This window comes from Vigna unguiculata, chromosome 3 (assembly GCF_004118075.2).
Source record: "Vigna unguiculata cultivar IT97K-499-35 chromosome 3, ASM411807v1, whole genome shotgun sequence".
Classification (NCBI taxonomy): domain Eukaryota; kingdom Viridiplantae; phylum Streptophyta; class Magnoliopsida; order Fabales; family Fabaceae; genus Vigna; species Vigna unguiculata.
Genome location: NC_040281.1, coordinates 4,378,862 through 4,394,061, shown reverse-complemented (window position 1 = coordinate 4,394,061; position 15,200 = coordinate 4,378,862). Strand labels below are relative to the sequence as shown.

The following is a 15,200-nucleotide window of genomic DNA, read 5'->3' as shown; positions in this document are numbered from 1 at the left end:
ACTTATTTTACAAATAAAAAATTTATAATTTAATAAGTGAATAAATTATTGTTGGTCGGTGTTGTGTTGGGGTATGTTGTGAAGCAAGGAAGAAAGAAGATTAATGATGTTGACACAAGAGGAAGGAAACAATAATTGTTGTGTTGGTTTTGAAAATAGTGTAAGAATTCTGTTGCCTGAAGTATAGTTCTACAGATTTGAGCGAAAGAGCAAGATATGTGGTGAGACCAACAACGTGGCATGCATGCATGCATGCATTGCCACTCATTTGTGTTTGTGTGAGAGAGATACAACCTTCATCTCTTTCAACTTCGACACCACATGGTTTTGGTGCTCAACCAACACACACATGGGGCACAAAGAAAAAGCTAAAGAGCGAAAAGAGAAGAGGTTGCAGGAGATATCTCTTCTCAGGACAATTCCTTATGCTGATCACCAGAGGTTCTTTTTTGTTTCCAATCTCATTCATTTTTCTTTTCATTCCATTTTCACATTTTTTCTCCGAGATCTCACTCTATTAAATATTTTGCAGGATTCCTAATAGATTAATTAGTATAGAACTTTACATATGATGATTAAACTCTACTTTTAACAAACAGTTTTCTTGTGTATTGACCATGATTTTTGGATCAAAGTTGAATGGAGAATCCGTAATTGATGGAACTAGAGATCTACTCTTTTTCCACCTGTGTTTAATCTTGTGCTTATGAATAGATGGTGGTCGAAGGAAACAATTGCGGTGGTTACTGGAGGAAACAGAGGAATTGGATTCGAGATCTCTAGACAACTCGCTGATCATGGAGTAACTGTGATACTCACATCAAGAGATGCTAGTGTTGGAGTTGAATCAATCAAGGTCTTGCAAGAGGGTGGTCTGCAAGATGTGGCATGCCATCAGCTTGATATTCTCGACCCTTCTTCCGTCGCCGAATTCGGTGACTGGTTGAAGGAAAATTATGGTGGCTTGGACATTCTGGTAAGCTTCTAAGAAATGAATATGCAGCAGCTGAATCTGTGCCAAATTGTTCCAAACTTATATTGTTGGAAACTTAGATTTGGTGAAGGTAACATGAAATTAACAAGTTACATGAAAGCATAAAGACTGTATTGTTTTTTTGATTTTAGTCTCCATATATCACCAGCAGGCAATGTAGCAGTAGCAGATGCCCTTGTTGTGTTTGTAATTATGCAGCAATGTCATTTCTCTGCAGGTAAATAACGCTGGTGTGAATTTCAACTTTGGGTCTAATAATACCGTTGAACATGCTAATTTGGTCATTGAAACAAATTATTTTGGCACCAAGCGTATGATTGAGGCCATGATTCCATTGATGAAGCCATCCTCTGCTGGTGGACGCATCGTAAATGTGAGCTCGCGTCTTGGTCGACTAAACGGCAAACGCAATGTAAGTGAACAATATGTTGCATGTTCTGTAAAAGATTATGATGAATTAGATAGTAATGATAAAAGTTAAGAAAGTGGTAGGTGAGGTGATTATGTAAAAAGTGAGTCTAAGTTGGTGGAGTTAACATACACTGCAGAGATTGGAGAACGAAGATTTGAGGGAGAAACTAAGTAATATTGAAACACTTACAGAGGAGCTAATTGATGACATGGTAGCAACTTTTCTGAAACAAGTGGAAGATGGAACTTGGAAATCAGGAGGGTGGCCTCCAACTTTCACAGACTACTCAATGTCAAAACTAGCAGTGAATGCTTACACAAGGTTCATGGCACACAAGCTTTCTGAGAGAGCAGATGGTGAAAAGATTTTCATCAACAGCTATTGCCCTGGTTGGGTGAAAACTGCTCTCACTGGTTATGCAGGAAGTGTGTCAGTTGAGGATGGTGCTGATTCTGGAGTCTGGCTTTCCCTTCTTCCTGATCAAGCTATTACAGGCAAGTTCTTTGCAGAGAGACGGGAAATTAACTTTTAAGCACTTAGTTCAACCATCAGATTCAGACCATCTTCACAGAATTGAAGGAAATCTGCATGTTTGTCATTGTCAATGTCATGTCACATACAAAAGTAGTATTACTCTAAGTCATTTTGTTTTAGTGACTAGTTCATTATTCTAGATATTTGATGTTTCTTCACTGATCAGTGATCACTGATGCTTAAGGAAAAGGAAGTTACTGCATCTTTGTTACTTCAACTATGCTGTCTTTCCTTTTCTCATATCATAAGTTACTAATTTTGTCAAACATTTGTTATGTTACAGACTAGTTTTACTTCCCAGCTCTTGCTACTTTACCTTCTTTCAATCTGTCTAGTTATGTCTCAGCTAATTGATAAATCGATTTTACTAAATGTTTCAAAATCAATAAGCTAGTGATGCATTTCAATGAATGAATAAATTTTTTTTACAATGCTAACATATATTTCAATAAAATTATACTATTTATTATAATAACGTTTTAATATCACACTATCTAAATTATTTATTTTATTTATTAGTTAAATACTTGAACTTTAAATAAAAATAAGACTAAAAATGGTAATTATAATTATTTAAAAGCATCTTTTTTTGTGTAATCTAAGAGAAAAACTTCAACAATGTTTGATGCGTTTGGTTTGCGGTGTGGGATGTGGAGGAAAGAGAGCCACGGTAGCAGCAGAAAGGTTCCACCTTCGCATAAACCCTCCTAAGCTTCCCACAACCGACACAACAACCCAATCCTTCTCATGGCTTCTTTGCGTATCACAAGATTTACAACCAACCTTCTCAACTCCTTGTCTTTCCCAAAATCTCAGAACCCATTTCCTAAAATCCTTTTCTCGCTTCACTCTTTCACATCCCACGCTGGTAACGATTCCCACTCTCAATCTCTGAATATCGATCTTTCCAACGAAGAAAGCAAAAGACGCTTGTTCAACAGGTTCCCCTTCTCAATCTTCCGTTTTCTTTTTCGTCACTTCTCGAAAGTGAGTGTTAATAATGAATGATCATATTTTTTTTTAATTATTATTTTTTGGCAATTCTCTTAGGCTATTGTATAGAAGCAAGCAGCGAGGGTTCCTGGAACTCGATTTGGTGCTCGGGAAATGGGTGGAGGACAATATTCACTCATTGGATGAAAATCGCATTCGAGCTCTCGTACATGTTCTTGACTTGGTACTTTCTTTTCCACTTTATATATTATTATTATTATTTCGATTGGACTGCCATATTTCAATAAAAACTACCGTAGTTATCATCATGTCATGAGGGTGATCATCATTATTAACACTGGCCAATCAAACTGCTTAGCTTTATTTTGGTGTTCATTGAGAGATTCTGTGAAGATTACTAGGGGTCTTGATATTCCACTTGGATCAGATCAACAATTTTATTTCTAGCAGTTAGACTGTTACTGGAGTCTTGTCAAACAATATGTTGTCAACATTCCATTCATTTCTTAAACATTTTTCCTTCTTATTTGCTGTTTTCCGTTTAATTCCTAATACTTTTCATTTCGTTAACTATAATGGAAAACAGTTACTTAAATGTAGAAATACCTTCTGGAATTGGAAGAGAGAACTCTATTGCTGCTATGTTTAGTGAAAAAGTCTCACATGTTTTGGCGAGGGATTGTTTTGGCGAGGGATTGTTTCACAAAAAATCCTTAAAAACTTAATCAATGACATAATCCATTGAAATTTATGAGATTTGGAGTACCGTATATTTTTCTAGTCTCTTGAAATATCAATTGAATACCACTGATTTTGTTGTAATCTAAAACAAATCTTGATAGTTTTGATTGTATACCCTAATATTTTTTTTATGTTTGAAAGTTTCTGATTAAATATCACAAGCCATTTTTTTGCAAGTTTTTTAAATCTTTTGAAATCCCAATAGAATGCACCCTTACTAACTTAATAGGATTTGTAATAGAAGTAATGGATTTACAATACACATTTAATAAAATAATCTGTTAGTACGGTGATAATGCCATCTGGAAATTCAAACCTTAAGTCTTTTTAATATACATAATGTATAGGTTATAGTTACATGTACTTTGGAGGTAACATGCTTATCTATTTAAAAGAACCTATCTTGACAACATGATCCTAGGCGTTTTCGGAGAAATTATTAAATGGTCCTTGCTGATTTTCATATGATACATAATCAAGTGTTTACTAGTTGTTTCTTGTAAACAGTAAAGTTTAAGTATGTGTATATGAACATTAGTGGCACCATAGAGAGGTGGTGGTCCTGGACACCTAATAATTTCTCATGTTTTAAGCATTTTTTTGGCGGCTTTTTCCTCTTCGTGTGTGAAAATGGACTTTCATTCACTTAATTACGATTATGCAAAGATTGATAATTTTTTTATTGTATCAATGCTTTATTTGATTCGGGTTCGTTTTCTTGTTAACCTTTGATGTGTCCCCTTTTAATGCGTGGAAAATTTAAATGGAAAATGTGGCTTCTTATAGTAATAAAGGATGGAGTGGTGATTCTCATGTTGCTAATGTTTGAGATTATTCTAAAAGAAGATGGAGAGGAAGGATTAATTTATCACCTTTGAAACGTAACTGCTTTATTTGTACACTTTTATGAGCAAATTAGATCTTGAATCTGTAAATTGAGAAGGAAGTTTAATGATAAATGTAGTTTGTTTGATGATTTTGTTCTGATAACTACTTGTTGGTCAAGTTTGAAAGACGCAAACGTTGATTTTGAGTCTGTGTCACCTCGGTGACCTCAAAATCCTGTTTCTGTTTGCAGGAGAATCCAGATTTATGGAAGTGGATATCTGGGCAAGAGCAACCACCGGAATCAATCAGCATCAACCCAGTTAGTCTTATTTTGTTATTTAAATGATGAAGTTCCAATTTGGTTACTTTGTTGGATTTTTGTTTTTCTTCGGGGTACGAATTCTCATGGAAGTTGTTTGTTGCACAGGTCTTTACTGCAGTGCGAGAAGGAGTTATGAAGAATCTTGAGACTCATTCCGCTCCTGAAACAAGAGCAACACCTGGTCAACCATGGGTAAGAGGCTGGGATGATATCAAGAAATTTCGGGGTGGTCCCATTACTGGGAACCAGTAGCAATGAAAAAAAAAACATTTTTTACCGTATATTTTACTATTATTTACGGTTATGTAACTGCAAAATAAAGGTATATAGTAGCTACTAGAGAACAGTGAAAGTTGGATGAAAACTAATGGATTGTGGTTGACTTTCTGGAAGCTTGATATAAGCTAATAGGGGTGATTTTATTTTACTGTGGCTTGAAATGCTTGATTCTGGATTTTCCGTTTTAATTGTGTATCGTTTTAAAATATGTTTGGTAAGAGTGAAATTGTATCTTTGTTCGATATTTTTTGAACTCTTTCATCCTCTTCATATGTCAACGTTACTACATGAATATTGAACTGGTTTCTTCTATTGAGAACAATCAAATGAGCTACACTGTTAAAAGAACGGTTTCATTGCTACAACTACGGATTCATTAATATAGTTGGGAAATTTGAAAGTTAAAAGTGAAGATGCAAAACTTGTTTTAATTTGAAGGTGCTTGTTATCATCGGTGTTTGATTTGGCTAGAAATGTAGTTAGTTAAAATATCATCGGTGAAGCATGTACTCTTCAGGATGTGAACTCTTAATATTATAAAGAAAGATTTCATGAAATCAAATCTATTTAATTCTACTGTGATAAACAAATCTTGGATTGTTTAATGTAATTTAGTGGAAAAAGGTTACTTATGCTTAATAATAATAGTTTTTTTTTGTTCAGAAGCACTCTGTTTTAAATTAAGGAACTTAACAACCATTTCCATTTTTATAGTCATGTATTGACTCGTTCAATTATTCAGGTAAACGATTACAATTTATAACTTTTTTTTTATCTTTTTTCGCTGACTGTACAACGGTCAATGTCACACCACATTCCTTATCTTCTTTCCCTTCACAGCTTTCCCTGCATTTGCAATGGCCTCTGCAACGGAAGCCATTAACGCGTTGTTCTTAATTCTCTTTCTTCAACATTTGTTATTCACAACAGCGAATGATTCAATTCCAGTGCCAGCTGATTGGCCGCAGCAGTTTCACTCGGTGCTGTTCATAAACCGAAGCGGCAATCTCCGGAAGACGGACTTATGGTACGACTGGCCCAATGGCCGCAACTTCAACATCGTTCAAAACCAGCTGGGCGTTCTCACCTACGACCTCGAATGGGACAATGGAACCTCCTTTTACTATACGCTCCAACCCTTCGACAAAACCTGCAAAATCATGCACTTCGATGTCGGCATTCTCCGCCCTAGCTGGCTCGACGGCGCTAACTACCTCGGCCAAGAGTCTGTCGACAACTTCCTCTGCAACGTCTGGGAGAAAGTCGACTTCATCACCTACTACGAGGATGTCCTCACCCGAAGACCCGTCAAGTGGATCTTCTTCGACGGTTAGTCACTATACACCTTTTCTCTTCATCAATTAAAAACCAAATTAGCTTATTGATGGATTAAAAATCAGATTTTTGGAGGATCGGGAAATAACTTGTATAAATTAGTTCGTAAACAAGTTAATTTAGATAATGGAGAAACTGATTTCATTATTTTTCATTTGTTTGGCCTAGAAGTGTTTGCTTAGAAATTTCTCTGACCAATCATGCTACTACTTTTCTGTAATATCGTTATTCTCGTTAATATCTATTTATGTTTTTTGGTCTTTAATTTATATATGATTAGTAATTGTTGCGTGGGTATTGTTATGGTGGTTGCAGGGATGGTTTCTCATGTGATGACATTTGAGGTAGGTGCAGTGCTTGAGGATGAACATTGGCAAGCTCCTGTGTATTGTTTTGATGAGATGAAGAACGAGACATCGGAAAAAACGAATGCGTTCGTCTTAGAATCTGAAGATGCTGCTTCTGCTGGTTTTTCTCATGGAATGTTAATGAGAGAGATGCCACATTCTGCTTATGCTAAGTAATCGTGAGTGAGAATGGTGTTTGCACTTTATCTATTGCAGCACGTACAATAATTTCTTGAAATAATTTAGACAGTCTTCGATTATTTTTAGAGCATCTTAACCGTGATTGTTTGCATCTAAGACAAGTGCGTAGTCTTTCATCTACGCGGTGATATAATTCGTGGTTTGAGTTCTGTCAAACAATGCTTCGACATTAAAAGTTTCACGTTTTTCTTCTCAGAATCTATTCGAACGTTTTGAACGCGATACCAAACACACGCTTAGTTCGTTTAAAAATCCTGAAAAGTTATGACGGTCATTAACTGCAGGATTTTTACTGTTTATTGTTCAGAATTCTCGCAAATCCTTGTATAATTTTGAAAACGTTTTGAGACCACGGTTCTTAATTCAGCTGTAAAGAAGCTCGTGTTGGCTACAAGCACGAGGGTTTGACTGTGTGTTCGAGAGATTCCTTAGAGAAGAAAAGCTTGACACCATTTTCTTGGAAAACTCTGGTAGACATTGTTGAAAATACAAATTTTGCAAAATGATTCTCATCAGGTTAATGGCACAAAGTAAATAAATCAATTCTCCCCTCTATTAACAACATTGCATTGCATCGTTGACCCGCCAGGGTTGATAAATATGAACATTCTTCTCTGTAAAAATAATTGTATCATTTATTGTATGGTCATTCTGACATAATGAAGAACAGAAAAGGAAGGCATAAACTGCAATGAAACATTCATTCAGCCTAGTATTGGCTATTCAGATAGAAATATAATCCAGCAAGCACTGCAATTCCCACCACAACTGCAATAGGAAGTGCTTTCCTGTGCAAAATTTATTGCATGATGTTAATGCCAAAATAATGGTGGGAGGTATAATGAGAGACATAGAAACAGATAAAGATTTATGGCTTACCCAATTGCTTCATCTTTCTGCAGATCAGCTTTTCGTGCTTTTCTAACAGCTGTGCTATTGGCATCTTTACTCACAGCTGGTGCATAGGGCTTAAATCTTCGTTTTGGAGCACCACAAACTGCAAAACACTATTTATTTATGGCAATCATAATGTACTTTTACCAACTTCTTTCCACTCGTTTTTTTCTGCTTCTACTAATTTTTACCAGGAGCTGGCTAGCCGTTAACCATTCCATAAACACATTTTTCTATCTCTTCAGAAGTGTGTGAGTCGAGCATTTATGAAATTGATTTTGCAAAATGGTTAACTTTGAAGAAAATTATCCATAAAAAAAGAGTTTTTTCATTGCAAAACCAATTTTAGACATGGGGTCAATTTCTCAACACAAGAAATACATAAATATTTACCTAACATTATGTTTGGTAATATTTCAACATGATTCTCTATCATCCAATATCAATCTACAACACTAACATTTCAATTTACAAAAGAGGCTAACTCATTGAGGTATCAAGGGCTTAATCTTGGTTTCCAATTGCAAAACAAGATTGAACTTATTTTGATGCACTGTCTCTATTTTTTAAAATTTAGAAAAAAAAATGACTTTATCACCACATGATATTAATGAGTAGAAGAATGTATTAATATGATCAAATCTTATTGAATTATGATATACTATAACTTTGAACTATTTTTTTAATATTTCTTTTACAAAACTCGCGTATGAATAAAGAATATGAACAAGATAAAATGGTTCTTGTGAATAAGGTTATATATGGATTGTAGTTGGAAAATACTCGGAAATTTCAATTCAAAAAAACATGCCTCAAGACAGCAAATCAAATGAAAAAAGAGAGAGAGAGAGAGAGAAATGTTACTCCTAAAATACAGAAAAAAAAATGTCTTGTATATTAATTCATCTAAAATTTTTCATATAATTTCTCCAAATCATTAATTTTCACAGAGAAGTGATTATTATTATTTTTTTCTATCTAGTAAGTGATAAGCTTGTGTACACCACACGTACCCAAAAATTGTTGTAAACTGTCCTAACTTTAATCCAAAAATTCTTGTCAGATACAGTTGTGAGTTGTTAGTAAGGGGAAAGAAGAAAAAAAATGGAAGGAGCAATTACCAGGGCAGAAGTAGTTATCCGGCAACTTTTCAAAGGGATTTCTGTCATTGTAAATATACCTGCATCAATCAACAACAATAGCATTACCAATACCATAAAATTGCATCATCAAAACAGCAACAACAAAATTTATATAAATTATCGTATATCTCTCCCTGTAAACGCGAAAAAGAAAGAAAAAAAAATGAAGGTTGACCCGCAATCGCGACAGATATAGGCCTGTTTGGAAGCGACGCGCATGGAAATCCTGGGTGGTGCTGAAGTGAGATGGCGGTGATTGGGATGAAGATGAAGGTTGAGTGAACCAGAGAAGAAGGAGGATTTGAGAGCAAAAGGGCTGACGGAGGGTCTTCGCAGGCCACCATTCACGGTGGGGACGCAGTGAAGACTTGGTGCCTGCAATGCCATTTTTGCTCTGTTGTTGAGTTGAGGATCACAGAAACAAAGAACCAAAGAAAGAGAGAGAAAAAGAAGATAAGAGAAGAAAGAAAGAGAATGGTCGTGTGGAAAGAAAGAACGGGATGTGCAAACGTGGCAATCTCCTTATTTTAAATTCTGCCAAAATAAACATTTCTATTTTTTTTTGTATAATATTGGGTAAAAAAAATGTATTTATATAAGCATATATTTGTTAAAAAATATTTTCAAAAAATTATACACGAGTAGCTTGAAAAGAAGTAAAATAATTACAGTAGACATTCTTTTTATTGAAAATATAGATCTTCTAAAACTTGATCACTTAAATGTTTCTATGCCTCATCATCATCATCAATCCTATGTAATAGAAGTGTTTTTTAAGTCTAACACTTACCTAAAAATACTCAATTTATCTTTATCTCTTCCTCATTGCAGTTTCTCACGATCAATCTCCTTTCTTTCTTTCTTTCTTTCTTTCAAGTTCGGTTGTCTAGACGATTGGAGTACCTGTTGATAAGACTCCGATGCTTAAGTCAATTCAAGCCCGTTCGAGTCAGTATAATTAGTGCTGTAATAAATGTGATGCAAAAGTTCTTACCTTAGGTTCCTATTTATAGTGTTTGACATTGTGATTAAGGTTTTCTTAATCACGACTCAATTGCTTTTTAAACTTGATTACTGACTTGTAATACTTTAATTTGCAGATTTGGTTTTGATGCAGCGATCTCGACCGAAGTACCGTGCGTACTGGTGAAGCCACCATATCTATGCTACGATAACAAAATTCCAATGTCACGAGTGGGCTATGGCCGCTCGGGTTGTGATCACTCTGAAGAAATTGTCATATCAACAATCCACGGGATTATCCGCCTGTAGCGAACGGCCTTGGGCTACTTATCCTTAGGCCGCCTGATCGAGAATCTGGCTAGAGATGTTAATAGGTCATACAGTACAAAAAGAAAAGTGCCAAATATTTTTTTTGCTCATAAACTGATAATAAGTTATTTTCTTCGTTAAATAATGTTCAAAAATTGAAAGGTAAAATAGGAAATATTTATTGGTACATAGTTTTTTTACTCTATGCTATTATTTTCTGCCATAACATAAACAATTAATTAACATGAAAGCACTGTTCCTTAGACTTGTCCAAGTGTTTTGTTGTGAATGCATTGAAGCACATTATGAAAGCTTTTTGTGAAGGAATCCAGCACCTCAAGTTGGAGTTGTGATCCAACAGAAGGCCATTGAATCCCCAACTTCTGAATTGCACTGTAAATATGTTGAGCCTCTAATACTTTTGCATCAAGGGTTCTTGAAAGAATGCCATGGTGCATGAAGGCTTTAAGAGCTTGTTCTGGCATGGTTGAAATCTGTAGAACCATAAAATAGAAGGCAACAAGGTTAGAAAGAGATTCAATATATTAGGTTTAATTAATCTTTTGAGTCCTCAAAGTTTTTGTATTTTTAAATTGAATTTCGTTAAGTAGATAGTGTGATTATCATTTTGTTTTCTTATCTGTTTTTTCTTTTTCTTCTCTACTTACTAACAAGTATGAAATTTTATAGTTATTATAAAAGGACATCGTAGTTAATAAAAGCTACAATCAATTTTTATTACTTCAACTAAAATATATAAAAATATTAAATATTAAATAGGAAAAATATAATAAAGACTCAATTGAAAATAATCAACTTTATGAAATTCAGCCCATATTATGCATTCATTAAAAATAAATAAAATGGTATTTGTAGACACTAAACAAACAATTTTTAAGCATAGGATACAATTTTAGAGAAAAAAATGAATGATGAAGTCTTATTTTACAAAGTTAAAAAACTCAACCAAGTGTCAAATAGAAATGTGTTAGAACCACATATATGTGAAAGTGTATGATAATTTTTGTATTACTCACCGTATCCGGTCCAATAAGAGAATCAACATAAAATGCGTCAGGGTATTCTGGGTTTTTCACATTTGTCGAAGCCCACATTAGCCTCTGCTTTTTGGCACCTCTCTTCTCCAAGTGTTCCCATCTTGGACCAGAAAACTTTTTCTGATAAAGTTGGTAAGCTAAGACTGCTTGAGCAATTGCACCCTATAACATTTTCAGGAGTTAAGTATATCTCATACAAACTTTCGAAAACAGAAATAAGGTGAAAATAAAGAACATGTTTAGATTAAAAGTGAAAACAAAAACTAAAGTATGAAACATTTTCTCAAATGAAGCTGTCTGAAAGTTACAAAAAAAACAAACTGGTTCACACCTTTCCTTTGAGATGAAGAGCCTCAGAGGTACCAATTTGGTGAAGTTTTGTGTCAAGTGCAGAATCCACTCTACTGATGTAGAATGCTGCTGCACTTGAAACCTTGGAGAGATCAGTTCTGCCACAAGCCTCAAGGCCATCCAAGTAAGCATCAATCACTGCCTCATATCTAGTGAGGCAAAATATGAGCTGTTTCAAAGACAAAGTCTTAGGATATTATTGCTGCAGCTATTGAGGATCAAAATTTGTGGCATCAGAAAAAAGCACATAGTTAACAAACTTACAGTGGCATTCACACTTATCCCCAGAGAAATAACCTCCTTCATAGAAAGAATGGATTCATCAGTTGCAGGAATTTTAATATAGACATTTGAACACCCAATCATCTTGTGAAGCCATTTTGCCTCTTCAATTGTCCCCTTGGTATCATTTGCTAGTTTGGGGGAAACTGCAACAGATACATATCCATCTACACCATCTGAATCATTGTAAATTGGCTCCAACATTTTGCAGGTATCATGTATGTCTTTCACTACTAATTCCCAATAGACACTCTCTGTGTCTTTTCCTTCCCCTACCAGTTTCCTACTTGATTGCAAATCAAATTAATAAATATTTTATATTCATACCCAGAAAGAAATATCATCAGTTGCATATTCTGGATATCAAGGTAAACCGCAGGTCTTGTTTTTGTTAATTAAGATCCTGTAATGTTAGTTTAAAAATGTGAAAAATGAATGTATTCAGTCCAGAAATCTATTATTCATAATATATATAGTATGAAGTAGCATTTGGTAATGGTTTCCCTTTCTTGATCTCTTCTACCTCTGAACAGAGAAAAGTTAGTATAACTACTTACCACCTACAAACTCAGATTAAGGGATAAACTGACCATTGTTAACTGAATATTAATTATTGAGTTAAACAGTAATTAATTACCGAAAGTCAGTATTCAAAATCTATCCTGATTCATTACAAGAAGCTAAGGGCAAAAAAAAAAAAAACTAGGGTCTTCATCTGTTGTTGCAAAGAAGTAATCTCTTGTGAATCCAAGATGAAGTTAAAAAACTACCTCAACTGTTGATCGTAGGCATTTGAGGATGAAATAGCTCTCTGAAAAATCTGCAATGTGAGAACATTGTACAGCAATTAAAAGCAATATACAAAGAAACTAGAGAAGATAACATAGAAAGTGATGCAAAAGAGGGGAAGCACCGCTGGATTGGTGGTGACACCTCTGATCCCATTGGCAATAAATGGAAGCAAATCTGAAACAGGGCGACATAGATTGTCATAATAAGGGCTCTGTCTCTGCTTCTGGAAGAGATGGTGAAGAATAGTACTTTTGATCTTTTCCCTGTTATTGCTATGTTCCATTTTTCCTCCTAGACAGTGCAAACTGAGGGTAGAAAATGCAACAATGGAAGGGAAAGAAAATGAGAATAAGATGACAGATAAAATGTGAATGTGGTGCAACCATGCAAATGCAGCTTTATTGAGAAAGAAAAATGGGAGTAAGGAACCTAAAGGGTCTACTCTGAACCCAAGTTTGGGGAGTGAAAAAGCTTGAACTTGGCACTGGAAAAGCAATGGTTGAAGCCATTGCCATTGAAATTTGGATTCTTTTGCTGGTTTTTTTTGCCTTCAAAACAACTTGATCATAATTTGTTATTGCTAATTTTTCATTGGGATGTGCAAAACCTGCTGCAACCAATCAAATTTTGTGCTTATTAAATTGATTAACAGGTATGGTTAAGGCTCTACGGAATCCAAAACATTTATCAAATTATTAAAATAAACTCAGTTATCACATAAACATATTTGAATTTTTTTTTTCCCAATATACCTTTTTAAAAGAAATTTCCCAAAGAGCACAAATATCATTTTATTTCTACGTCTCTTAGTTGTTAAGAGCTATGAGTTCGATCCCTCCAAATTTTTAATTGGTTTTTTATTTCAATGGCACAAACTATCAAAATTTGGTTACTTAAGGATTGAATTCTGAAAAATATTTTCTGATTAAAAAATAAAAGCGGATGAAAGTTCTAAAAACTATATAAAATAAGAAATAAATTAATTTAAAATAGTTTATTAAAATGTTGAGATTATATTTTAATTAGTTTGAAAAATGAAGAAAGTAAAAAATAACTTTTAGTTTTGTAATATTGATTTATAACGTAATTTGAATTAAATTTGTAATTATAGATTTGTTGGAAAAAATTATAATTATAATTTTAGTCTTTTGAGTTAAAAAAACAAATATAGTGATTCAAATAAAATACATATTACTTTAGGTGGTTTAAAAAGTACAAGTTTATTAATTTAATATTTTTTTTTTGTAATCGCTATGATGATAATCTTTTGAATGTTGAAATTTAGTTTATTTGATAACTAATGGTAAAATGAGAGAAAATAGATAACTTATTATTGAAAGTACAAATAATTCGATATATACAGATGATTTTTGACCCTACACACTTGGGTGAAGAAGTTGGGTATGTTTGTCAGTAATAGATAATTTATTCTTCGTAAACATCATTTTATATTTGCATTAAATCATGTATGAGTTTTTGTTATTAAGAACTTTAACTAGATGTTAGTAATTATTTTTTGTAATATGTTTTGGATCTTGATATTATAGTACTTCAAATATGAATTCACATAGTTTGGCCATAAGTGATTAATAATAATAATGTTGCCAAATTTTAAAATTTTCATATATTTTATTTTTCACTTTTTCTTCCAACCATTATAATGATGATAAAAAAACTAATTTTAAATTATATAAAACCAATATTACAAAACCTAAGTTTGTTAGACCTTAAATTATTTTTTCTTTTTTCTTTTTTTAAACCAATTAAATTTGATATCAACCTTTTAATTATTAATTATTTTAATTTATTTTTCTTTAATTTCAATTTCAATTTTTTTATTTTCTTTTAAACTTTCTTAGGATTTTCAACTGCTACAGTGAATAAACTCATTTGGAGAAGTAAAGAAGCATTAGGTTCATTTAGAAATTTTTTTAAAATATAAAATTATTTTGCGAAAAAATTCAACCTATTTTCTTTAAGGATAATGATATTTTACTTTACTTTTTTTGACTTACTTTTAACTCGCTACTTTAATCACCCTTAGATCATCTATTTTAACTTTTTGTAATGATGTGATGTAATAGTTCAAAGATGATTGAAGTAATGGATTAAAAGTGAATCAAAAAGAGTGAGTCAAAATATCATTATTCTTTATTTAAAGATGCGTATAGACAACATTTATCTCATTTTGGGTGATTACTTGTTCAACCACACTTGATTCTTTTTGGGTATTACTATTTCACACTTTATTTGATCGAAGAAAATTTTGTACAATCACTTTAAATGAAGAAAAGTATTAAGAAAAAAGTTAAATTATTTTTTACATAAATGAGTTAACGTTAACGTGTAGAAGCTATAATTTCCCCAAAAGTTTATTTTTTGTTTAGGAAGAATTAGTTATTCTTTTTTGTCTTATTTCTCTATCCTAAAACTGTATTTGAAGAAGTTTTCACGAAATACAA

The 15,200-nt window shown here is 33.3% G+C and overlaps 5 protein-coding genes across 5 annotated transcripts; 3 read left to right on the top strand and 2 right to left on the bottom strand.

Moving 5' to 3' along the window:
- The first annotated feature begins 165 nt into the window (after positions 1-165).
- LOC114179349 (short-chain dehydrogenase/reductase 2b-like) lies at positions 166-2,238 on the top strand. Its single transcript, XM_028065668.1, has 4 exons — positions 166-441; positions 715-976; positions 1,212-1,406; positions 1,543-2,238. The coding sequence occupies exons 1-4, from the start codon at positions 245-247 to the stop codon at positions 1,936-1,938; spliced, it is 1,050 nt and encodes a 349-aa protein (XP_027921469.1). The 5' UTR covers positions 166-244; the 3' UTR covers positions 1,939-2,238.
- Positions 2,239-2,541: 303 nt separating this feature from the next.
- Positions 2,542-5,306, top strand: LOC114177808 (succinate dehydrogenase assembly factor 2, mitochondrial-like). The gene is made up of 4 exons (XM_028063357.1): positions 2,542-2,881; positions 2,991-3,117; positions 4,714-4,782; positions 4,891-5,306. The coding sequence occupies exons 1-4, from the start codon at positions 2,688-2,690 to the stop codon at positions 5,035-5,037; spliced, it is 537 nt and encodes a 178-aa protein (XP_027919158.1). The 5' UTR covers positions 2,542-2,687; the 3' UTR covers positions 5,038-5,306.
- A 533-nt stretch (positions 5,307-5,839) lies between these two features.
- LOC114177807 (uncharacterized protein At4g14100-like) lies at positions 5,840-7,126 on the top strand. The gene is made up of 2 exons (XM_028063356.1): positions 5,840-6,393; positions 6,715-7,126. Exons 1-2 carry the CDS (start codon positions 5,922-5,924, stop codon positions 6,921-6,923), a joined length of 681 nt encoding a protein of 226 aa, XP_027919157.1. The 5' UTR covers positions 5,840-5,921; the 3' UTR covers positions 6,924-7,126.
- Positions 7,127-7,482: 356 nt separating this feature from the next.
- LOC114177809 lies at positions 7,483-9,490 on the bottom strand. The gene is made up of 4 exons (XM_028063358.1): positions 9,159-9,490; positions 8,963-9,021; positions 7,827-7,944; positions 7,483-7,735 (listed from the first exon to the last, which is right to left on the bottom strand). The coding sequence occupies exons 1-4, from the start codon at positions 9,368-9,370 to the stop codon at positions 7,657-7,659; spliced, it is 468 nt and encodes a 155-aa protein (XP_027919159.1). The 5' UTR covers positions 9,371-9,490; the 3' UTR covers positions 7,483-7,656.
- Positions 9,491-10,337: 847 nt separating this feature from the next.
- LOC114178980 (transaldolase-like) lies at positions 10,338-13,386 on the bottom strand. The gene is made up of 7 exons (XM_028065151.1): positions 13,168-13,386; positions 12,860-13,043; positions 12,717-12,766; positions 11,929-12,229; positions 11,645-11,833; positions 11,293-11,475; positions 10,338-10,749 (listed from the first exon to the last, which is right to left on the bottom strand). Exons 1-7 carry the CDS (start codon positions 13,251-13,253, stop codon positions 10,516-10,518), a joined length of 1,227 nt encoding a protein of 408 aa, XP_027920952.1. The 5' UTR covers positions 13,254-13,386; the 3' UTR covers positions 10,338-10,515.
- Positions 13,387-15,200: the final 1,814 nt, after the last annotated feature.